Below are 25,017 nucleotides of genomic sequence, written 5' to 3'. Positions count from 1 at the left end.
GTTCACACTCAAACATTTCTACAATGTAGTCAAACATGTTTTATTTTTCTCTCTATGGCCCCTCTGCGGCCCCGTAGCACACAAACATAAAACAAGAGAAGAAGAGGAATATTTACATTTTTAATCCAGTCAAAGAGGATGTCACACAATTCAAATACACACAGTACATCAACTCTGAGGGAGGCTCAGTCTCTCCTGTCTTCATTTAGTTTAGTCTCTGCTGCTTTAGATGTTCCTCCACAGTCTCTCTGCTTCTTCTTCTTCTTCTTCTTCTGCTTCTCCTCCTCCTCTTTGGTCCGCCTGCAGATGCTCTGTGTTGCTAACCTTTTCCCCTCTGAGTGTATGAGTGGATGATGGTGTGTGTGTGTGTGTGTGTTGCTGCATGGATGTGGCTCCTGGCTCTGTCTCCCTGCACTCTTAGAACAGATGTGTTAAAAACAACACATAATGTGTTAAAATTTAATACATGTGCTGCATCACCTCAGGGACAACACATGTTGTGTCAAATTTGACACAACTAATGTGTCCATTCTTTTAACACAACTATTGTGTCAAATTGGTCTACACAAAAATGTGTTATTTTGACACAAAAAAAGGTGTTTAAATGGATTGATGTGCAATTACCATATTAAAAAAAATGTTGTATAAGAAATTTCCACTTATAGAAACAAGACAAACAAGTAAATTTGTAGTTTGTATTTTTTAATACAACATACATAACATTTTTCTATTTTGGGGTGAACTGCCCCTTTAAAACAGAACACATTTCATTTCATTAAAAACACGCAACAGATGGACAAACATTGAGCATTTCTGCTACCAATTTTACCAATCAATTTGCTACCCAATAGTCGACCAAACATTAATGAGTCATTGAGAAGAGTCTTAGTTTTCATTGGTCGGTTATAGTTGCAGGAATAAAAAAAAAATCCAACTCCATTTGTGACCTATGCTGTATTGTTAACAAGACTAGGTCAAAACCTACTTGGCCAGACTGTGTTTGAAACGCTATTGGGCTTTTCATTTGAAAAGACAGACTCAGTCAGACGGAGTCAGACATGAGCATTTACACAGCTGGTCCAACTTTGGTGGGCAGATAACCCAAAGTGTGGGATAGTTTTGAAAAGTTAATGACAACTCCAAGAATGTTAAATGCAAACTATGCTGGCAAATCATTTGTTGACTTCAAACATGAAACATGTAAGTTATAACATGTAATCAGAATCACTTTTGCCAGTGTCATTGACAGGCAGCTTACTTTCTGCGTGCGTTGGTAAAACTTATATTCTAAAGGCTATTAACAGCACAGTGTTAACAATGTTACTTTAAACATTCTTTCTCAGCTCTGGAACTACACAATTTTGTACCTTGGGTTCACATACAGGTCTCTGGTGTCATAGCTTGTCACAATAAAAAGTGAACCGAGACTCTCCACATTTTGGACAGGTGAACATGCTGCTTTACTTACAAGCTTTAAGCTGTGAAATCAGTTCCAGTACTTTGGTTCTTCTCTGTGTGGAGAAAGGCATGTCGTAAACATACTCAAAGAAGGTGAAGACAGGGATGAGCGGTGGTGGGTAGGCCAAATTACACACCCAGTACAGTTTGAAAAGTTTGTCGTTAGTCCATCATCCAGAGGAATGGTTATGTTGTCATTCTTGGCAACAATGATATACTGCCTGGTTGGACTCTTCAAATCACCAATACACATGAGCTGGGGTTGGTGAGTTGTGGATGATGCTGCAGGATCCTTGCAAAGCGATGCAATACTCATTCCAGGCTTAGACAGAAAAGAGACACATTTTACATTAGTGATCAGTGGCGTACTAACAAATGGTTCCATTAACTAAAAAGAATCTGAACTTGACTGAAAACATACCGGTGCAAAATCAATCAAGTGCGTTATTGCAGATCTAAGACTGCAATGACTGGCACCAACCGGGGGAAGCAGGTGTGTTAGCAACACAAGGGCAGTGTAACAGGTCTCATCTGACAGTGACAAAGAAGACAAAAAAATAGAAATGCGTCATGCAATACATTATAGTGCACCAGTGAATTACTTTTACTGTCTCTACTCTTAATGTCATATTAAAAATTGTTGTATGCCCCCTCAGGTGGATGGTTGAAAACTGAAATGTAGAGACTATGGTCACAACATTTGGCTTCTATGTAAAAAATAATTCCTCAGACAAAGCAAAACGTTCAAACATTCAAATAATTTGATATCTTTGTGGTATTCACTTATTAATCATGTGAAGACAGAGTAAGGAAACTTCTTAAATTGATGATTTTTATTTATTTATTTATCTATTGTTTTACTTTCTATTGGCACACTCATGGCTTCATAATCATCCCACGATAGGGGGAGAGGAGAGGAGAGGATAGGAGTTGAGACAAGGAGTCCTCTCCTAAGGAGAGAAGAGAGAAGGGAAAGGAGACAAGGAGAGGAGAGTAAATACCTTCAGTCATCTCTTCAATACCCATCAACAGAGAGGACATGCTTGTTTCCAAGGCAGCCACTGATTTATGTTTGGGGATGACGTTGGCCTCCCATCGTCGCAAAAAGTGGTCAGTCTTTCCATCTGTGAGCTTGCCAAACTCTGAGTCGAGCTTACACAGAGAAGAACAAAAAAACATTTTGAACAATCAATTTACCAGATATGCTGACATGTTCACAATAAAACTTTATAAGTAAAATGTCTAAGATTCTCAGTCATCCAGGTCATGATACGTAGGTAGAGTAGAATTAATTCAACTGAATCTGCTATTAGTTTGAATAAAAAAGCCACCGGCCGGCATCAGGTCTGCCAGATCTTCCCTGCAGGCTTTTTAATGCATTTTTTTATGGACAGATGGAGAGAAACGGGGGAGGCACGCAGCAAAGGGCAACTGGCAGAAACCCAAAATGACGTTACTTGCAAGTCATATTCATATATCATAAATAGTATAAGAATAAAATTAATGTACTAAAGCATCATATATCTCACTTTGTAGAGTACACCTGCTGCATGCATCGACCACGGGTTCAATTCCACCCTGCGGCCCCTTTGCTGCGGGTCAATCCCCCCTTTTCTCTCCATCTGTCCTTTCATTTAAAAAAAAAAAAAAAAAAAAAAAAAAAAAGCATTAAAAAGCCCGTGGGAAAAAAAACAGCCTTGCTGGTGCCGGCAAGAAATTTAGCAGCGGCGGCCGCCACCAAATTCTCTATGCTGGAAAACATGAAATGAACAACAGTCAAGTAACGTCCAAGTCGAGTCTCAAATCTTTTATTTTTTCGTCAAGTCACAAATAATCAAAATAGCGACTTGAGTCGACTCGAGTCCAAGACACAGTGACTAAAGTCCCCATCTCCGCCAACAGTCCCCCACAGCAAAATGGCGGTGTTAATTTTAACTGAAATGCTGTGGCATTGACTTCTAACCTAGTTAACTGTTCGGGTAAAATAAGTTTCGCGTGGACTTTCATGGTAATGAGCGACTGTTCTGCTATAATGTCTTACTGCATTTTATTTGGTCTAATGTCGGTAAAAGCACGGTAGAAAAAATTTTCAAATCACAACTAGGGTTGCCAACTGTCATGCAGACAAATAAGCCCCCCCCCCCCGCCAAAATTTTTTTGGGTGGTGGTGTGGGGGGGGTGAAGACTCTCCTTCACACTATTTGAGGGCAGGATGTAATAACTCCTATTCATACCATAATCATAAAGACATGCAATGACTTCAACCATTTACCAGGCACACAGTACACAGCTGAATTTCAAATATTTCATATTTTCGAACGATAGGAATTCATGGAAACAAATTATTATTTAAGAATTTATTTTGGCTATGCAAAATAACAGTTTTTATTATACTTTTCATTATGCTGATTTGGCATAAAATATAACTCTTCTTTCTCCACAACAGTTTTAAAACAATATAAAATATAACACATTATGTAACTAGTGCAAATACCTTTGACCTGTACTTTTTTGTGAACATTAAGTGCAGTACAGAGATGTTTTGTAATTCTTTGAATAACTAAAACTAAAAACTATAACTGAAAACAAAAGCACTTGCTGTGCCTCATTTCACTAACATTGAACAAGGATGATCACTTGTAGAGGTTTAGTAAAGGCAACTGGACTTCTTCTCTTGCTCAAAGACGTTTCACCCCTCATCCAAGAGGCTTCTTCAGTTCTGAAAACTAATGCAAAGGAACCCAGGTATTTAAAACCCAAGTGGGTTTAGTAGTAGTAGTAGTAACTGTAGTAGTACTAGTAGTGACAGTTGTTCATTGTCATTATTATAACTAGTTTACAACTGTTGTTAATGGTGTTGTTGTTATTTTATTTTTTATTTACTTATTTTTCATCTTTGGGATGTCACTGAAACTGTATGCAGCAAATAATTGGGATTTTATTTGACAAATGGCTGAATTTATTAATTGAAATAATTTAATTTAACTTTTTTTTCATCCCTGGTCACATCCCTGTTACACAACAATACTGTAATTAATAAGTCACTTCATAGCAGTTGATGTTGGCACAGTTATGCTTGTTGCCTGTGAATTGTTTTTATCTGATGTTAGTTGCAGGAATTAATTATTAAATGTGCTGTTATGCCTCTCTCTCTCTCTCTCTCTCTCTCTCTCTCTCTCTCTCTCTCTCTCTCTCTCTCTCCAGAAGAGACGGCTGATGCAGAATCAGTCGACAAACAACCCAGGAGCCAGGTAAAGATTATGAATAAACCAGATTTCACACAGATCAGCATCTTCTCACACATCCTCTGAGGTCTGAAAGAACAGAAAACCCTTTACTGGATATAATCACAGTTTTTGGAGAAATAATACAAGCCATGCTTTTACTTTTAACTCTTGACAGGCAAGACGATTTTCAGGTTTATCTGAAATCCTTCATGTGGCAAAAAGTGTGTAATACATCATGGAAAGTGACTTTAGGAAAAAATAGCAAATCAAGAGGCAAAGTTTCATTTTGTAAAGTATAAGACTGGGGACCAGAGCTATTATAGTTGAGTATTTTTCATTAGTTTTTATTTTTATTTCATTTTTATTTCTTGCTTTCAATTCAAGTCTCAAAAAATCATCAGCACCAACGCTCCTCATGCTGCTTGTGACCAAACTGACCAGCAGCAGCACTAAACACACTTTCTGTAAATTTGGATTTTATTTTAGTTTTAGTCATTTTAGTTTTGTAAGTACACAATATTGTTTCAGTTAGTTTTACTTTTTCTCCTAAGTCTAATTTTTATTTTTATTTTCAGTTAAGTAAAATGTTTTTTCACACCTAGTTTTAACTTTTTTTTTTTTTACGCTCTCCTCTCTGTTTCCTGCAGCATCTCGCTGTCCAGACTGAACCTGAAGGACTTCAGGGACAACGCAGAGCAGCAGCACATCGCCGCCCAGCAGAAAGCTGCCCTGCAGGTGACACACACACACACACACACACACACACAAACCCATGGCTGTGGGTAACAAATGACTTTTTCAGTTTCTGTTATATTACCATTTTCATCACAAAAGAAAGAAACTCACTATTCTACATGTTACGCTGATGATTCAACATTTTAAAAGAACACAAACCACAAAGTGAAACCAAAACCTGCAGAGAGAGGAACCTGACGCTCGTCCACAGGCTGAGAGATGTGGAGAAACACAGTGCAGTGCAGTGTTGTGTCCACCAGGGGCAGCACTGAGCTAAACAGAGTAGAATCTGTGTGGGTCAGTGGGGCTAAATGCTCTAAACTGATCAGTCCATTTGATTCCAGATATTGATCAGTAACTGGACTGTTCCTGTCCATATTTCTGCTGCAGACAGGATTATAAACTGAGATTATAATCCATGGCTGTAAAATGCTGTGAGTTTGAGCAGATTAGCACTCACATTGAGGCTCTGTGCTGCTGACTGGCTGCAGAACCACAGGAGAACCAATCATCTGCTTCCTAAATGTTCCACATTTCCTTCCTCTGAGCTCAGAGAAATGTGGATCTTCTGAAGCAGCGGCTGCTCGTTTCCACCGACACACAGGAAAAAAAAAATCTCACTGACCACAGTGACCACTGTTAATTTGAGTCTGTCCAGTGTTATAATAATAACAAAAATAATAACAATAATAATAATAATAATAAATTTTATTTGTAACGCACTTTACATCTCAAAGTGCTACACAGTGGGCTCTCTACGTCGCCCCCTGCAGGTGCAAAAACAGACCCTTGTAGATGGAATATCTCCTTATGTAGACTTTTCTTATGGGTTAATTACTTACATCTACTCGCTGGGTTCCTGATCGGTAGCATTTCCTGTTAGCTTAGCATAAAGACTTGAAGTCTATGGGAGTCGTTAGCCTGGCTCTTCTGGAACTGTCTGATTCACACAGTGGATCATGTGGATTTGAAATACACGTCTAGGAATTTCTTCACTTTCTTAATTTCTTCAATTTTTTTACTGTGTGTGTGTGTGTGTGTGTGTGTGTGTGTGTGTGTGTGTGTGTGTGTCTTCCTGCAGCATGCACACGCCCACTCGTCCGGCTTCTTCATCACTCAGGACTCTTCGTTCGGGAACCTCATCCTCCCCGTGCTTCCACGCCTGGAGCCCGACTCGTGACCTTTCCAGAACAATCCTCACCCTTCGCTTTCTCTTCTCTTCTTGTCTTTTCTTTTCTTACAGTGATTAACTGGTGATCAGGAAAAAAAACCTTGTGGTTTGGTCTCGTCTGAATTCAGTCCATGAATTTAATTTGCACATCACACCGTCAGGATGTGACATCATGCATGATTTTAAAAAAAGCTGTTTGTGTGGAGTCAGAGGTTCAGCAGACACAAACTCTGGCCTACAAATAATTTTCATGTGGTCGATGTGACGTAAACAAAAAAAAACAAGAATGTGATTTTTTTTTTAATTATCATGGGTCTTAAAACTATGTGGTATTTCACAGAAAATTTTTACAAAATCATGAGAATAAAAGAAAACGGAATTTTTTAAAAATAAAAGTATCCAACATTTGAATAGAAATGACACAAAATACTTTTCATATCAAGATCAAAAACACTGCCAGAGAAAGTGTGTGTGAGTTTATTAACGAGTTTTTCTCATAAACACAGAGAACAAAATGACAGGAAACACTTTAAACTGCAACTTCACTGCATAAACAACAAGAACAAACATGAAAATAATATCAGGCAAACGAGAGTCAGGCAAGGCGTGCTTCACACACACACACACACACACACACACACACACACTCTCCCCACATGGAAATCTGGGTGTATTGTTGTGCCTCCACTTTTCAACCCATTTACAAAGACAAAAGTTTGTAAGATAGAATTAATATTTGATTAAATATTTTCAGTCTAAAACCAAAAAAAATGTATATTTTTTTAAACTTAAGACTAAAGCAGCGCATCGCAAATTTCTGAAAATTTTAAACGTTGCATTTCGATGTTAAGATGCTCATAAATATTTTTTTCGCCTATATTTGACTCTTTCAGTGTGGCAGTGAAATATTCTGCAGGTTTTGCCAAATGAGGCGACTGTCAGCATCTCTAATATGATTTCAAACAAACAAACAAACAAACACAAACTGTAAACAAGAGGCCCTCCTGGAAATTTATCTTGGAACGGATTAGCAAAGGAGATTTATAGGAAAAACGGCAGAGTTGTCAGGTTTTATGTCAGTTTGTTATCAATGTGAGCTGATTTTTTTTTTTTTTTTTTATGATTCAGGATGTGTTTTATCTTTGTCGGAGAAAACAAACTGGCCTCAGATATCGTCTGTTCTTTATTTGGTCAACGAAAACATCTCACATGGCTTTCCATGAAAAAGTGTATAGTTTTGTTGTACATTTGTAAGTTACTTGTATTGTTATTAGTGCTATAAAACTATTAAATTTAGTTTTACATGAACCAAATGACTTGATGTGTCTTTTCCTTCAAGACGTGCTCGGGGATTGGTGTAAAATGTCTCGGGATTAATATTTTGCTAAAAAAAAAAAAAAAAAAACTGGGAAAGTTTGGTGTGTAATCCAAAATACATAAATAAAAAATTAAAAAACCCAAAACACTCATACAAGCACTGACATTTCTGAGATTATGGGTCACTTTGAAAATGGAGATGATATTTAGTTTGTACTTTATTTAAAGTAACACAGTTTGGACATTCCTCTGGTGAAATCCTGAACATTTTGTTAAGAGGAAACTGATTTGAGTTTTCTTGAGACTCGCTGCTTGCAAAAACAGTCAAACTGAAAATTATGCAGAAATGAACACTGACTGTTTAGTGAAATCTAATGAACCAGAGCAGCTGGACTTCATTTTCTCCCTCAGACAGGATCACACAGCAGCGTTTCCTGCAGACCTGAGTGAGGATTTAGTGACATCTCAGTGTTTAATGTCTCCAAATACATGATTAACATTGTTTTTTTCCCTTATATTTAATTAACTTTTCCTAATCTGAAGGAGAAAAGTGGGTAAACATCATATTAACATGATGACGATATGTTTTCAGTGACCTCCAGGCTGTTTTAGCTGAACAAAACATAAGAAATATCAACATTTGACACACATATGTTTTGGCTGTTTTGGACACTGAAGAACTAGAACATGACATTTATAAGCTTAAAATAAAAATAATAAAACTTCCCTCTACTCTAGGGCCCCCAGGGTATAGAAAGGTCATTTATTCAAAAAGCGAGTCAAACTGTATCTGATTCACACTCAAACATTTCTACAATGTAGTATGTAGTAGCATCAATGTAGTAGCACTGATGCATTAATGCACCTTATTGTCTCCTTGCTTTAAGTCCTGCTGCCTAAATAATGTCCACACACACACCCAGCGTCTTCAGTTTTAGGAAACCTATGTAACACCTGGCCAGGGGCTGCAGGTGAGAAAAGCCTCTGACACATTTACAGTCATGTGTTTATTAATGTGCACTGTCCAACATGAAATACAAATCTGTTGAAAGTAAAACATCAGGTACAGAGCGTTAAACATCTTAATGTGACTTGGAGATCAACAGGTGAAGGGAGGGACACAAAAGGAGAGGGGCTCCAGTCACAGCTCTGCAGTGTGCAATGTGCTGTCATTCTCACATCTGTGTTTATTGACTAGAAATACAAAAAAAAAAAAATCAATCAGTGGAGGAGGAGGTTTAAATCAATTTAAATCAATCAATTAACAATTATCCACCAAGATGCCTGATACAATAAAAAAAAAAAAAAAAAATCAACCATAAACCACAAATCAGCCAAACATGTTCTAAACACTTTCAGGTCAGAGTTTGTTTCTGAGAAACTGGCAGCTCAACCACAATAGAAGAATCATGTGACCACAAACCAAACGCAGGGAGGAGCGGCTCAGTGAAGGTGGAGCTGAAGGTGTGCAGGAGTCTCAGTCTGTCAGAAGAGACTCTGTAGAAGGACAGAGTCCCAGCAGAGCAGTCCAGATACACTGCTACTCTGTCAGATCCACGGGGACGGACAGAGATGCTGGTGGACTTCCTGTTGTGTCTGACAGAGTAGAAGTTATAATCATCAGAGCACTCCAGACTCCAGGACTGTTTACTGTATCCAAGCACAGAGTCTTCACCACTTCTTCTGATTCCTCTGTAAGTCACTGCTATATGAACCCATCCACTCCACTGGACCTCCCAGTAACATCGCCCAGTCAGACCTTCTCTACACAGAACCTGAGGCCTCAGGTCAAATCTGTCTGGGTGACGAGGATACGACTGCTGCTCGCTCTCCTTCATCACCTTCCTGTTGTCCTCAGACAGACGGAGCTTTCTGTTCGCTGTGTTTGGATCCAGTGTGAGATCACAGGCATCTGATGGGGAGAAGACACACAACACACCTCAGAAAGCATCATTCACTCACACTCTCTGGGCTCTTATAAGGTTATTATTTTGCATTTTTCATTAAAAATAAAAACTAATGTCATTTTACACTGTGTTTTCAATTTGAGTTTGGTTTTCATTCATTTTTAAAGAGGATTTGCTTGTTTAGTTTATTGTTTTTAATGCTTATTTTTTGTTTAGTTTGTGAGGCAGATTTCATATCCACCCAAAATACCAGAGAAAAACAAATACATATCAACAATAAAACAAATGAGACCTTTTTTTCTCCTTTTTCTCCTTCAGTTTTTTTTCTCTTATATCTCCCTCTCTTTTTCTCCTTGCCTGCCCCCTACCCTCATCATACACCCCCCCCTTACGCACACACACACACACACACACACACACACACACACACACACACACACACACACACCAAAAGTAAACTACAATTGATTTGCTTTCTTAATTTTTTTTTTTCTGTGTTGTTTTGTTTGAGTTCCTGTCTGGTTCTTTCTTTCTTTCCACATCTGTTCAGTCCTGTCTTCTCCTTTTCTAATGTGTTTTCTAATGTTGTCACTCTCTGCACTCGACTTGTTCACTTTTCTTTCACTAATAAAGGAAAAAAAATCCCAGGCTTATGTATGAGGTAAATCAACACAGAGGAAAACTGATTTTTTTTTTTTAAGTTTTTTTGTCATTGTAGCTTTGATTGGACTCAGCAGAGAGAGACAGGAAAGGCCGGGGAGAGAGAGGGGCCGCCCTGCAGCAAAGGGCCTGAGGTGGGATTCAAACCCACAACTCAGCCTGGACAAGCTGGAGCTCTGCAGCACGTGAGCTACCAGGGCGCCCAGGTTTCTGTCATGTCAGCTGATTTTAGCTGCTTTTGGAAACACACACACACACACACACACACACACACACATATAGTTTCAGCTCGCTCACATTTTCTGTAAAGCCTTGTTTGGATTTGTACTGTGTGTGTGTGTGTGTGTGTGTGTGTGTGTGTGTGTGTGTGTGTGTGTGTGTGTGTGTGTGTGTGTGTGTGTCTCAGTACTCACATCCTCTCAGGCTGTCAGCTGGAGTCCAGTATTCTACATGTTCCAGCCTGTAGGGATGAACACAAAACCATCATCCTCTTCATCATCATCATCATCATCATCACCTGCAGGTCACATGACCCCAACACACCTGTGGCTGCTCTGATTGGCTGATCTCTCTCTGTCTTTCTGTCCAGTCCTGAGGCCACTGAGCACTTTGGACATTTCCCAGGAAATGCTGCCTGCACTGACTGTGTCCAGCACAAGAACCAAGCAACCAAGCTGCTCCGCCTGGACTGACTCCACCCCTCTAGGACTGACTCCACCCCTCTAGGACTGACTCCACCCCTCTACTGACCTGAGGACTGACTCCACCCCTCTACTGACCTCAGAGGACTGACTCCACCCCTCTAGGACTGACTCCACCCCTCTGCTGACCTCAGAGGACTGACTCCACCCCTCTACTGACCTCAGAGGACTGACTCCACCCCTCTACTGACCTCAGAGGACTGACTCCACCCCTCTAGGACTGACTCCACCCCTCTGCTGACCTCAGAGGACTGACTCCACCCCTCTAGGACTGACTCCACCCCTCTACTGACCTCAGAGGACTGACTCCACCCCTCTACTGACCTGAGAGTCTTCAGGCTGCAGTTTGGACTCTCCAGTCCAGCAGACAGCAGCTCCACTCCTGAATCCTGCAGCTGGCTCTCACTCAGGTCCAACTCTGTCAGATGGGGGTTGGACTTCAGAGCCGAGGCCAGAGAAGCACAGCAGCTCTCTGACAAGATGCAGTCCCTCAGTCTGAATGAAGAATAAAAAATAAACTATAAGACCAGCAGAGTGCAGATCTGTGGCAGGCCTCCCTCACAGAGCTGCGTCTGATTGGCTGCTTGTCTCTGAAGAGCAGCAGCCTGACAGCTGAAGCTCAAACCACTTCCTGTCTTTTACGAATGGAATGAGTCTTGTGCTGCATCTTCATGCAAGCATGGGCTCAACATTTTCCTCCAATCAGGGCGCTGCATAACAGAGTCAACACCGGTTAAAGGGGATTCAAACTTCACCAGGAGCCTCATGTAAAGGGTGTGTACGCACAAAAACGTGGTATACGTCCTTTTCCACGGCAAAGTTCAGATGTATGAAGAGTGAAATGAGCGTGGAAATGAGCGGTGCTTCACGACAACGTCATGGCTGGTGTACACGTTTCTACAGCTATGGATCCTTTGGTGACACCTAGAGGTGATGCTGGGAAACTGTTGATAATGTGAAGACAATTAGGGCCCTATCTTGCGCCCACGCTACCCGCTGCCACTACCCGCTATCCGTTATGCCGACTCCGTCATTTGTGCCTGGAGGTGTGTCTGTGGGCCGTGTTTCATGCGCTATCCCTAAAGTTGCTATCCGCTTTCCCTAAAGTTTGGGCTGTTAGGAGAGCGCGCCCAGGCGGCTTCAATGCGCGCCCTGACGGAGCCTCACCACGCACACGGTCGGACTGATACCGGGACGCCGCCGGAATGGACTGAGTATATTACTCATATAGACTGTTTAGAGGAAAGACTGTTTTAATTGGACACTTACGCCAGCACGTTTTATTGTTTTATCATAAGCCAGCAGCTGTGCTATATTTTTATTTTTAATATTTTATTTGCCCAATTTAACTTGTCAATAAATTAGTTTACACATAGTTCCACCTCTGCCTCTTGTGTGTGTGTGGTGTGACCCGGGGATTTTACGCCTATAATACAATATATAATATGTATATAAAGCCAACTTGCTTTAGCCTCAGTAGAAGCCCTGAGAAAATCTACGTCCCTCTCTCCATTGCGGGTTTAGGATTTAGGATTTAGGATAGCGCAGCCTGCCCTTAAAGGCAATGGCACCTGGCACACTGATTGGTTTAACTGGCGTAACGCCCAAAACACGCCTATGCATAATATAGCGGGTAGCGCAGGTGTTTTACGGATAACGGGAGGTGCACAAGATAGCAACTTTTGCGGAGGAACGCCTCTTGTGCAATGCTAAATCCCTAAATAACGGGTTTAGGGACTTTGGCGCAAGATAGGGCCCTTAGTCCACTGAGTGATGTGCACATCCGAGACACATGAACAATTAGCACTGATGAACAACAATGGCTGCTTCAGCAGTATTAGAAGACAGTGCCGGTTTTCTTAATGTAATCGGAGCTATTGACTGCACACACACACATTGCTATAAAAGCGCCATCACAGTTAAATTTGTTTATGTCAACAGGAAGGAAGGAGTAGTAACATGGAGGGGCGCAAGGCAGTAATTTGGCCTAGGGCGCCAACATAGGCAGAGCCGCCACTGGCACCAGGGCTCAGTCCTGATCACAGTCACGGCCTCAGGTCCTTTGCTGCATATCATCCCCTCTCTCTCCCCTGTCTATCTCTACTGTGACTATCAAATAAAGCAGAAATGCCAAAAAAAAAGAATAAACCCATGCGTAAAGTGTAAAATGTCTTAATCAGCCTCACCTTTTCCCCGGTGCACTTCTGCATTCATTTACAACAATAGTGTGTGATCCATGTAAGTGGTGTATAAAATTAAGAAGCAATTAATGAATGCACATCTTACCCGGGAGGCCATTCGGCCCGGCAACATTTGATTTCAACCATATAAAAGAAGCAATCACAGATCACGCAGCACTGACAGCCCCACACACACTCTCCTGCTCACTCCTCTTGTGTTTCATGTTTCGTGCCTAACAGGACATTTCTGCACACCTCCACTTCAGTGAGGAGCGTCTGTAATTCACATTCTGTGAAACTTCTCTTTTTCCCGTCTTATTCATGTTGAGGTTGTAGTTTTCTGATCATGCAGAGGGGAATCTCAGGTGCCTGGCTCATTTAAATATGATTTGCATTTTTAAATTTTTCTGGGTTTCAGCGTCCGCCATGTTTCAGCAGGAAATCCACACAAGTCTTTGTACACGAGGCCCCAGCTCTTTTTGATAGAAGTCATGTGGCTCTTGACAGAAATTGAGTTTCAAACACACAAAAACACTCCAATCTAAATTAAGAATAAGGTTTCTCTCTCTCTCACAAAGCACGCATGCATCCATGATACAGAACCTGACCAACCATCCTCACAAAAACTGAAAGAACCAGCAGCCCCGACTTTAAAAAAGCACAACATATACTTCACAGCAATATCAGCCTTATAGACATTTAGTGCGACTATATGATTCAAACAACATCCATATATTTATGGATATCATCCTAACAATATCCTCACAATATCGATATCAAGGTATTCAGTCAAAAACATGGTGACAGTCGACTGTGTTCATTAATTACCACAATAAATATCAGATTCCCACAGACGGAGGCCATTTGGACCCCTGCATGTTGAAATAATGTACAATATCATCACTGAAGTTCACAGTTTTTCATTTCAACACACAAGGATTGTGTGAAAATACAGTTTGACAACAATTTGAGATGTAAGCCTGTAAAACTCCTGTTCAGCTAACAGAATATTACATGTTCACACATCATTAAAAAGTGCAGTCTGACCTGAGAGTCTCCAGTCTGCAGTTTGGACTCTCCAGTCCAGCAGACAGCAGCTCCACTCCTGAATCCTGCAGCTTGTTCTTACTCAGGTCCAGCTCTGTCAGATGGGGGTTGGACTTCAGAGCCGAGGCCAGAGAAGCACAGCTGCTCTCTGACAACCTGCAGCGCCTCAATCTGAATAAAGAATAAAATTTGTAGCTATAATTTCCAGTGTTCTGGATATTTATCAGTCGGAGATTTTTCAAAATATTCAAAAAGGAAAGAAAAACCAATGAAATAGTGATTATAAATATTATATTAATAATAATACTGATAAAACTCATTTATATTTATATTTCACCATTAAAGCAAAGTTCCAAAGTGCTTTACAAAACCATCAGAGTAAATGAAAAGATAAAGATAACACCTGAAATAAAAAGACTCCAAAATATTAAAAACACAAATAAACAGACAATAAAAGCAAGAAATGATAAAAGGTCCAAAATGATTCAAATTCAGTGCTAAATACAGTAGACGTGAAAACAGCCATAGGTACGTCCATAAATAACAAATGAACGGCTCAGTGAAAAGTCCTCAGATGCCTTCAGTCTACCATCTTCTCAGAGTAAAACTGGAGAACAAGAGCTTCTGCATCACATGACACCAGCACCCAGTCTCTTGACCAATCAGGGCCAAAGTTATGAGCATTTCAACAGACTGACCAGGTGATGGCAGTAGAGGTGGGCCCATCAATATATTGATATAATATGGATACTGTGATATGAGATCAGATATCATGTGGGATTTGGGATATGGTGATATCTTGTGGCATCAGTGTTGTCCTCTCCTGCTTTTAAAGGCTGCATTACAGTAAAGGGATGCAGTTTTCTCAACTTATTAGACGCTCCTCTCTGCTCTGTTATTGGCCTCAGCCTGCTCGCTCATCATATCCATATCACTAATGACTGTTCAGCACTAATTTACACTTTGATGAAAGCATCAACCAGTCATCCTAACAATATCCTCACAATATGGATATCACGGTATTCAGTCAAAAACACGGTGACAGTTGACTGTGTTCATATGGCTCAGTCTGAGGGACTAGAGACAGAAAATATCCTGAAATATACAAAATGTTCATTTGGAGTGGTCGTCTGTCAGCCTGCAGAGTTTAAAAAGAGTTTTGCATGGGAAGTAGGTGAGCTGTGAAAAAGTGTGTGAAGATGATCAAAATAATAATCAATGAAAAACAAGAGGTCCTAAAGGTTTAGTTGAGGTTCAGAACAGTTACAAGACAACAGTTACCATGAGGGAATGTGATCAGGATGGGAAAAGTTGGCCATATCAACTCCATCCCATCATGCCTAATCTGTGAAAGATACCAGAATGCACTGATATGCCCACATGGGATTTTTGTCCCTGATGATTCATCAAAGAAAATATTGGTATCCTTTGTGAATCCATAGTTGGACCAAGACCTCGATGATGGTGTCCTCTATACGTTGTGTGGAATTAGCACAAGAAATATCAGATTCCCACTGACGGAGGCCATTTGGACCTCTGCATGTTGAAATAATGTACAATATCATGGGATTAGATTAGTGGATATAAAAGCATGCTCAAAGTGAGGAAAATACCGTTAACAACAATGGCTGCTTTAGCAGTATTAGAAGACAGTGCCGGTTTTCCTAATGTAATCGGAGCTAATGACTGCACACACACACATTGCTATAAAAGCGCCATCACAGGTAAATTTGTTTATGTCAACAGGAAGGAAGGAGTAGTAACATGGAGGGGCGCAAGGGAGTAATTTGGCCTAGGACACCAACATAGGCAGAGCCGCCACTGGAACCAGGGCTCAGTCCTGATCACAGCGACCGGTGTTCGAATCCGGCCTCAGGTCCTTTGCTGCATGTCATCCCCTCTCTCTCCCCTGTCTATCTCTACTGTGACTATCAAATAAAGCAGAAATGCCAAAAAAAAAAAAAAAGAAAAAACCCATGTGTAAAGTGTAAAATGTCTTAATCAGCCTCACCTTTTCCCCAGTGCACTTCTGCATTCATTTACAACAACAGTGTGTGATCCGTGTAAGTGGTGTATAAAATTAACAAGCAATTAATGAATGCACATCTTACCCGGGAGGCCATTCGGCCCAGCAACATTTGATTTCAACCATATAAAAGAAGCAATCACAGATCACACAGCACTGACAGCCCCACACACACTCTCCTGCTCACTCCTCTTGTGTTTCGTGTTTCGTGCCTAACAGGACATTTTTGCACACCTCCACTTCAGTGAGGAGCGTCTCTAATTCACATTCTGTGAAATTTCTCTTTTTCCCGTCTTACTCATGTTGAGGTTGTAGTTTTCCAATCATGCAGAGGGGAATCTCAGGTGCCTTGCGTGGTCAGGGAGGGGTCGGGTACTCCAACATGTTCACTCAATTCCACGTTGATTCGGATGTTCAAAGGAAATGTGCTTGGATTCATGTGTACGCACAGATTCATACATCTGGATGTTTTTGTGCGTACGATGTTTTCTGGATTTAAGCGTACGCCATTTTTCAGCAGGAAATCCACACAAGTCTTTGTACACGAGGCCCCAGCTCTTTTTGATAGAAGTCATGTGGCTCTTGACAGAAACTGAGTTTCAAACACACAAAAACACTCCAATCTAAATTAAGAATAAGGTTTCTCTCTCTCTCACAAAGCACGCATGCATCCATGATACAGAACCTGACCAACCATCCTCACAAAAACTGAAAGAACCAGCAGCCCCGACTTTAAAAAAGCACAACATATACTTCACAGCAATATCAGCCTTATAGACATTTAGTGCAACTATATGATGCAAACAACATCCATATATTTATGGATATCATCCTAACAATATCCTCACAATATCGATATCAAGGTATTCAGTCAAAAACACGGTGACAGTCGACTGTGTTCATTAATTACCACAAAAAATATCAGATTCCCACAGACGGAGGCCATTTGGACCCCTGCATGTTGAAATAATGTACAATATCATCACTCAAGTTTTTCATTTCAACACACAAGGATTGTGTGAAAATACAGTTTGACAACAATTTGAGATGTAAGCCTGTAAAACTCCTGTTCAGCTAACAGAATATTACATGTTCACACATCATTAAAAAGTGCAGTCTGACCTGAGAGTCTTCAGGCTGCAGTTTGGACTCTCCAGTCCAGCAGACAGCAGCTTCACTCCTGAATCCTGCAGCTTGTTCTTACTCAGGTCCAGCTCTGTCAGATGGGGGTTGGACTTCAGAGCCGAGGCCAGAGAAGCACAGCAGCTCCCTGTCAACCTGCAGCCACTCAATCTGAATAAAGAATAAAATATGGAGCTATAATTTCCAGTGTTTAGGATATTGATCTGTCAGAGATTTTTCAAAATATTCAAAAAGGAAGGAAAAAACAATGAAATAGTTATTATAACAGTTATATTATTAATAATAATGATAATACTAATTTATATTTACATTTCACCTTGAAAGCAAAGTTCCAAAGTGCTTTACAAAACCATCTGAGTAAATGAAAAGATAAAGATAACACCTGAAATGAAAAGACTCCAAAATATAAAAAAACACAAATAAACAGACAGTGAAAGCAAGAAATGATAAAAGGTCCAAAATAATTCAAATTCAGTGCTAAATACGGTAGACGTGAAAACAGCCATAGGTACGTCCATAAATAACAAATGAATGGCTCAGTGAAAAGTCCTCAGATGCCTTCAGTCTACCATCTTCTCAGAGTAAAACTGGACAACAAGAGCTTCTGCATCACATGACACCAGCACCCAGTCTCTTGACCAATCAGGGCCAAAGTTATGAGCATTTCAACAGACAGACCAGGTGGGGGCAGTAGAGGTGGGCCCATCAATATATTGATATAATATGGATACTGTGATATGAGATCAGATATCATGTGGGATTTGGGATATGGTAATATCTTGTGGCATCAGTGTTGTCCTCTCCTGCTTTTAAAGGCTGCATTACAGTAAAGGGATGCAGTTTTCTCAACTTATTAGATGCTCCTCGCTGCTCTGTTATTGGCCTCAGCCTGCTCGCTCATCATATCCATATTACTAATGACTGTTTAGCACTAATTTACACTTTGATGAAAGCACCAACCAGTCATCCTAACAATATCCTCACAATATGGATATCACGGTATTCAGTCAAAAACATGGTGACAGTCCACTGTGTTCATATGGCTCAGTCTGAGGGACTAGAGACAGAAAATATCCTGAAATATACAAAATGTTCATTTGGCGTGGTCGTCTGTCAGCCTGCAGAGTTTAAACAAAGTTTTGCATGGGAAGTAGGTGAGCTGTGAAAAAGTGTGTGAAGATGATCAAAATAATAATCAATGAAATCAAGAGGTCCTAAAGGTTTAGTTGAGGTTCAGAACAGTTCCAAGACAACAGTTAACATGAGGGAATGTGATCAGGATGGGAAAAGTTGGCCATATCAACTCCATCCCATCATGCCTAATCTGTGAAAGATACCAGAATGCACTGATATGCCCACATGGGATTTTTGTCCCTGATGATTTCCTCAAAGAAAATATTGGAACCTTTGTGAATCCACAGTTGGACTGAGAACTCGATGATGGTGTCCTCTATACGTTCTGTGGAATTACCACAAGAAATATCAGATTCCCACAGACGGAGGCCATTTGGACCCCTGCATGTTGAAATAATGTACAATATCATCACTCAAGTTCACAGTTTTTCATTTCAACACACAAAGATTGTGTGAAAATACAGTTTGACAACAATTTGAGATGTAAGCCTGTAAAACTCCTGTTCAGCTAACAGAATATTACATGTTCACACATCATTAAAAAGTGCAGTCTGACCTGAGAGTCTTCAGGCTGCAGTTTGGACTCTCCAGTCCAGCAGACAGCAGCTTCACTCCTGAATCCTGCAGCTGGTTCTCACTCAGGTCCAGCTCTGTCAGATGGGGGTTGGACTTCAGAGCCGAGGCCAGAGAAGCACAGCTGCTCTCTGACAACCTGCAGCTCCTCAATCTGAATAAAGAATAAAATATGTAGCTGTAATTTCCAGTGTTTTGGATATTGGGAGTTGGACTTCAGAGCCGAGGCCACGGTTTCCCAGTGAGTCTCTGAGAGTTGACAGCCAGAAAGTCTGTAATTACAGATTTAATGTCAAGTCTGTGATTTTCTTGTGTTTTTATAGTGTTATATTATAGTAATATTAAATTGTATTACAGGACACAAATTTTTTGAAACATGCTTCATGTGTAATATCAGAAGAAACCAAGCAGTAGAAACCTGATGCTCAAGTTCAATTCCACAGCAAAAACTCTGATTTTGAAGTATTGTAGGGGTGAGCTGCTGTGGGCATCACCATCATTTTGCCTCCTTTTACCCTGGACTGCCTGAGGTATATTTTTTCTGACAGAATCAATCCTTTATCCTGAATATTTAGAGAACTACATATCTTTATTGTATTTCTGACGGTGTCAAATATATGTATATTGTATAATGTTGATTTGACATCAGGACTAACCGAGCCTTCCTGCAGTTCCTCACAGCTGGGATCAGTCTCTGTCGTCCCTCATCTGATGTGTTGTACGCCTGCAGGTCCAACTCATCCAGAACCTCCTCTGACATCTGCAGCATGTAGGCCAGAGCTGAGCAGTGGGTCTCAGAGAGTTCCTTCTTTGATCTCTTCTCTGACTTGAGGAACTCTTGGATATCCTGATGTACTGAGAGGTCGTTCATCTCCATCAAACAGTGGAAGATGTTGATGCTTCTGTCAGGTGAGACACTACTGGTGTTCATCTCCTTCAGGTTTCTGATGACTCTCTCGATGTCTTCTGGTCTGCTCTTTTTCCGACCCAGCAGGCCTCCTAAGAGCTTCTGGCTGGACCCCAGCAGGCCTCCTAAGAGCTTCTGGCTGGACCCCAGCAGGCCTCCTAAGAGCTTCTGGTTGGACTCCAGTAAGAGGCCATGAAGAAAACGGACAAAGAGGTCCAAGTGACCATTTTTGCTCTGCAGGGCTTCAGACATGACTGTCCACAGGAATATATCCAGCGATGGCTCATTGTCAACTCCTTTATTCTTGCGTGTTCTCATGACTCTGGCCAGTACCTCTGTGTTGCTGTTGGTGTAGCAGTGGAAGATGTAGACTGCAGCGAGAAACTCCTGTATGCTCAGATGAACAAAGCAGTAGACTTTTCTCTGGAAGAACACACACTCAGTTTTGAAGATCTCTGTGCACACTCCTGAGTACACTGAGGCCTCTGTGACATCAAGACCACACTCCTCCAGGTCTTCTTGGTAGAACATCAGGTTGCCTTTCTCCAGATGTTCAAATGCCAGCCTGCCCAGCTTCAGAAGAACTTCCCTGTCAGTCTTCATCAGTTTCTGCTGACTCCAACTCCACCATCTCCTGTCACGACTCTCACCATACTTATGCTTCTTCATCTGTGTCTGAACCAGCAGGAAGTGTGAGTACATCTCAGTCAGGCTCTTGGGCAGCTCTCCTCTCTGGTCTGTAGTCAACATGTGCTCCAGAACTGTAGCAGTGATCCAGCAGAAGACTGGGATGTGGCACATGATGTGGAGGCTCCTGGACGCCTTGATGTGTGAGATGATTCTGCTGCACAGCTCCTCATCACCGGATCTCCTCCTGAAGTACTCCTCCTTCTGGAGGTCAGTGAACCCTCGCACTTCTGTAACCCTGTCAACACATGTAGGAGGGATCTGATTGGCTGCCGCAGGTCTGGAAGTTATCCAGAGGAGAGCCGAGGGAAGCAGATTCCCCTTGATGAGGTTTGTCAACAGCACGTCTACTGATGATGTCTGTGTGACATCAGACACGACCTCATTGTTCTGGAAATCCAATAAAAACCTGCTTTCATCCAGGCCGTCAAAGATGAACACGACTTTACAGACGGCGAGCTTCTCTGCTGTGACCGTCTGTAATGTTGGATGGAAAACACGGAGCAGCTGGAGAAGACTGTAGCGCTCATCTTTGATCAAGTTCAGCTCCCGGAACGAAAGCAGAACCACAGGACTGACATGTTGGTTTTCCAAGCCCTCTGCCCAGTCCAGAGTGAACTTCTGCACTGAGAAGGTTTTTCCAATCCCAGCAACGCCCTGTGTCACAACTACTCTGATGTGTATGTCTTGGCCAGGTAAGGGTTTAAAGATGTCCTGGCACTTGATTGGAGTGTCACTGAGGGTCTCCATCTTGGATGTTGTCTCCAGCTGCCACACCTCATGTTGGGTATTAACCTCTTCACTCCGTCCCTGTGTGATGTAGAGCTCAGTGTAGATCCTGTTGAGGGGGGTTCCACTTCCTGCTGCAGCAGTTCCTTCTGTCACAAATTCACATCTCCTCCTCAGACTGATCTTATGCTCGTCTAAAACCTCCTGCAGACCGCCGTCCACTGTGCTGGTTTGACTGGGTGTCTGCAGTCCAGGTCTTGTTCTGGATCTTTCTCCACACTGGGGACAGGCAGGATCTCCTGATGGATCAGACTGGTCCCAGTCTGAGGTGATGCACCGTCTGCAGAACCAGTGTCCACAGCTGGTGGAGACTGGATCCCTCAGGACCTCCTGACACAAAGCACAGCAGGACAGCTGCTCCTTCACATCACCTCGACTCCTCTTCCCGTCCCTGTGGAGATAAAAGCAGTTTTTTATGTTTAGACAACATTACGTTTTAACTGAAATCTTAAAATCTTTTATAAAATGTCATAAGTAGTCTCTTATGTCACTTTCAGTGACTACATTTACATGGATTGCAATATTCTAATATTAATGCAATTAAGAAAGTATTTACAAGACTAAATGTCCATGTAAGCAGCATGACATCCACTTTGAGTTTCTGTAGCAGATTATGACAAACACAGCAATCCAAGAGCCTGACAGCTCATGTTTTTTGGATTTTTTATTGTCAATCCGTAAAAGAAAAGTTGACCAACAACAAAAGCAAAACATCTCCATAATACAGCGTGAGGAGGAAACTCACTGCAACAAGCTTTCAACAAGCAAAAGAGGACAACATCCCCTTAACTAAACCCTGAGATTAGTCACAATTGTTATGACTCCAGTGAAGACCCTATTAGGGCTGAACGATTTATCATTTTCTGATCGAAACTGCGATTTCAGACGGTGCGATCTTGAGATCGCAAAAGCTGCGTTTTTTTTCAGCGCTCCTGACTGACCCAGGATCTGTTGTGTCAACTATTTTACACATACATCTCCCTACCATCCCGCCGTCATGCCCTGTCAAGCTCACCAATCAGAAGCGGCATGCTACGTGAGGACAGGTCACGCTAACCAATCAGAAGCGGCCATTGTCCAGGCGACGGCATACACACTCGTAACAGCAAGCTGGTGTCCCTAAATAACGTGTTTTGAAATGGCTTCAGCTGAACCAGAAGCGGAGTTAGGGGATTTAGGGCCCTATCTTGCGCCAGACTCCCTAAACCCGTTATTTGCGGATTTAGGACGTAGGAAGAGGCGTTCCCCCGTAAAAGTTGCTATCTTGTGCACCTCCCGCTATCCGCAAAACACTTGCGCTACCCGCTATATTATGCATAGGCGTGTTTTGGGCGTTACGCCAGTTAAACCAATCAGTGTGCCAGGTGCCATTGCCTTTAAGGGCAGGCTGCGCTATCCTAAATCCTAAATCCTAAATCCTAAACCCGCGATGGAGAGAGGGAGGTAGATTTTCTCAGGGCTTCTACTGAGGCTAAAGCAAGTTGGCTTTATATACATATTATATATTATATTATAGGCGAGTTAATTCGGGAGGTGGAGCCACATGTGTCCAAGTGGACGTGTCACAAGGTTGTACTGATTGAGTAAAATCCCCGGGCCACACCACACACACACAAGAGGCAGAGGTGGAACTATGTGTAAACTAATTTATTGACAAGGTAGATTGGGCAAATAAAATATTAAAAATAAAAATATAGCACAGCTGCTGGCTTATGATAAAACAATAAAACGTGCTGGCGTAAGTGTCCAATTAAAACAGTCTTTCCTCTAAACAGTCTATATGAGTAATATGCTCAGTCCATTCCGGCGGCGTCCCGGTATCAGTCCGACCGTGTGCGTGGCGAGGCTCCGTCGGGGCGTGCATTGAAGCCGCCTGGGTGCGCTCTCGTAACAGCCCAATAGCGGGATAGCGGATAGCGGGTGGTCCTGACCACCCGCTATCCGCTATCCCTAAAGTGTGTGCGCAAGATAGCAACTTTAGGGATAGCGCATGAAACACGCCCACGGACACACCTCCAGGCGCAGGAGTCGGCATAACGGATAGCGGGTAGCGTGGGCACAAGATACTGTTTAGGGATAGCAGAAATTCCTAAATCCGCAATTTGCGGGTAGCGGGTAGTGGCAGCGGATAGCGGGTGGCACAAGATAGGGCCCATAATCCCAAAAAAACAGCACGTCGGTCATATGGGAGTATTTCAGGTTTGAGACTGCAGACGTGCACCAGAAACAGGTACTGTGCAAAGCCTGTCGAACATCCAGCAGCAACACAACCAACTTAGACCGGCACTGAAAAATGACCACAGCATTTATATGACGAGTGCATGACCAAAACGTCGGGTGAAAAGTCGAGTTAAAGTGATGCTCAAGCCCACTGTAGCAAACAGACTACAATTACAGCGTCGTTTGCTGTGTAACTCCGTATGAAAAGAGCAGCCGCAGACACTGGGAGATAATGACTGCCATAACACACTACATTGCTAAATAGATGGTGTCTAAATACATTTCAAAACCTCCTCCACACGCTGGACAGAAGATATGATGTGAGTGTGAGGGAAAAGTTGTAACATAGCTGAAAAATATGGAGTGTTATTACTTATTTAACATCATTTTTTTAATTGTTTTGTATTTTATTACATTTTTTAACTATACACAATTAAGGATTTTTGCAGTACTTAAAATAAGACAGCCAAATGTGACTCTTTTAGTTCTTCAGTTGTAATAACTGCTGTTAGTCAAGGACTTTAAACAATGTACATGCATGTTTCTTGGCAGTAAATACATGTTGGAAGCAATTCTTACCTTTTGATTATTCATCCTTGCATTAGAGTAAATAGCATTTAATGTTTTGATAGTATGATGTAATTTTCTGTCATGTTTTAAATTTGTTACTGTACATGGTGAAGCTTGATTTGAAGAAATATCGCGAATAAAATCGAAATCGCAATATCTGCCAGAAAAATAGCAATTAGATCTTTTCCTAAAATCGTTCAGCCCTAGACCCCATAACAAATGTCTGAATCCCCTCCACATCCGAGTGGGTTTTCATGCTGGGTTCCAGTGCTCCTGTCTGGTTCCAGGACCAGAAGTCAGGCATTACAACACTCAAGCTGGGACAATATGCTTATCTCCTGATCCAAAACTATCATGACACCTGGGAGCTGATCAATACATATTGCGATTCTGAAGTATCCTCTTATCCTCGTTGTGGAAATGTGTCAGAAACTGGCCCTTCCTGTCAGTCCAGCTGGAGAAGCAGAGCTCCTCTGAACGGCCTCGCTCTCTAGTTTGTGTCTGTAAAGTTTGATGAGGCTGTGATTCTCCTAGAGGTCACTAGAGGTCATTTTCTACAGTGACG

The 25,017-nt window shown here is 41.7% G+C and overlaps 2 protein-coding genes across 2 annotated transcripts in view; one reads left to right on the top strand and one right to left on the bottom strand.

The window, feature by feature from the left end:
- The window catches only part of LOC115369193 (NACHT, LRR and PYD domains-containing protein 12-like), a gene marked incomplete at its 3' end in the record, with an annotated part of 79,965 nt that extends 55,489 nt beyond the window's left edge, over positions 1-24,476 (bottom strand). The window contains exons 1-7 of the mRNA XM_030065761.1: positions 24,462-24,476; positions 20,320-21,806; positions 19,936-20,253; positions 19,263-19,433; positions 17,552-17,722; positions 14,404-14,574; positions 11,501-11,671 (exon numbers count right to left, since the gene is read on the bottom strand). Of these exons, the coding sequence (XP_029921621.1) occupies positions 11,501-11,671; positions 14,404-14,574; positions 17,552-17,722; positions 19,263-19,433; positions 19,936-20,253; positions 20,320-21,806; positions 24,462-24,476 (2,504 nt within the window). The remainder of the gene's footprint in view (positions 1-11,500; positions 11,672-14,403; positions 14,575-17,551; positions 17,723-19,262; positions 19,434-19,935; positions 20,254-20,319; positions 21,807-24,461) is intronic.
- LOC115368765 (SOSS complex subunit C-like) lies at positions 4,669-7,899 on the top strand. The gene is made up of 3 exons (XM_030065093.1): positions 4,669-4,709; positions 5,333-5,420; positions 6,502-7,899. Exons 1-3 carry the CDS (start codon positions 4,675-4,677, stop codon positions 6,598-6,600), a joined length of 222 nt encoding a protein of 73 aa, XP_029920953.1. The 5' UTR covers positions 4,669-4,674; the 3' UTR covers positions 6,601-7,899.
- Positions 24,477-25,017: the final 541 nt, after the last annotated feature.

This window comes from Myripristis murdjan, chromosome 12 (assembly GCF_902150065.1).
Source record: "Myripristis murdjan chromosome 12, fMyrMur1.1, whole genome shotgun sequence".
Classification (NCBI taxonomy): domain Eukaryota; kingdom Metazoa; phylum Chordata; class Actinopteri; order Holocentriformes; family Holocentridae; genus Myripristis; species Myripristis murdjan.
The sequence above is the reverse complement of the archived record's forward strand: the minus strand, read 5'-3'. Positions and strand labels throughout refer to the sequence as shown.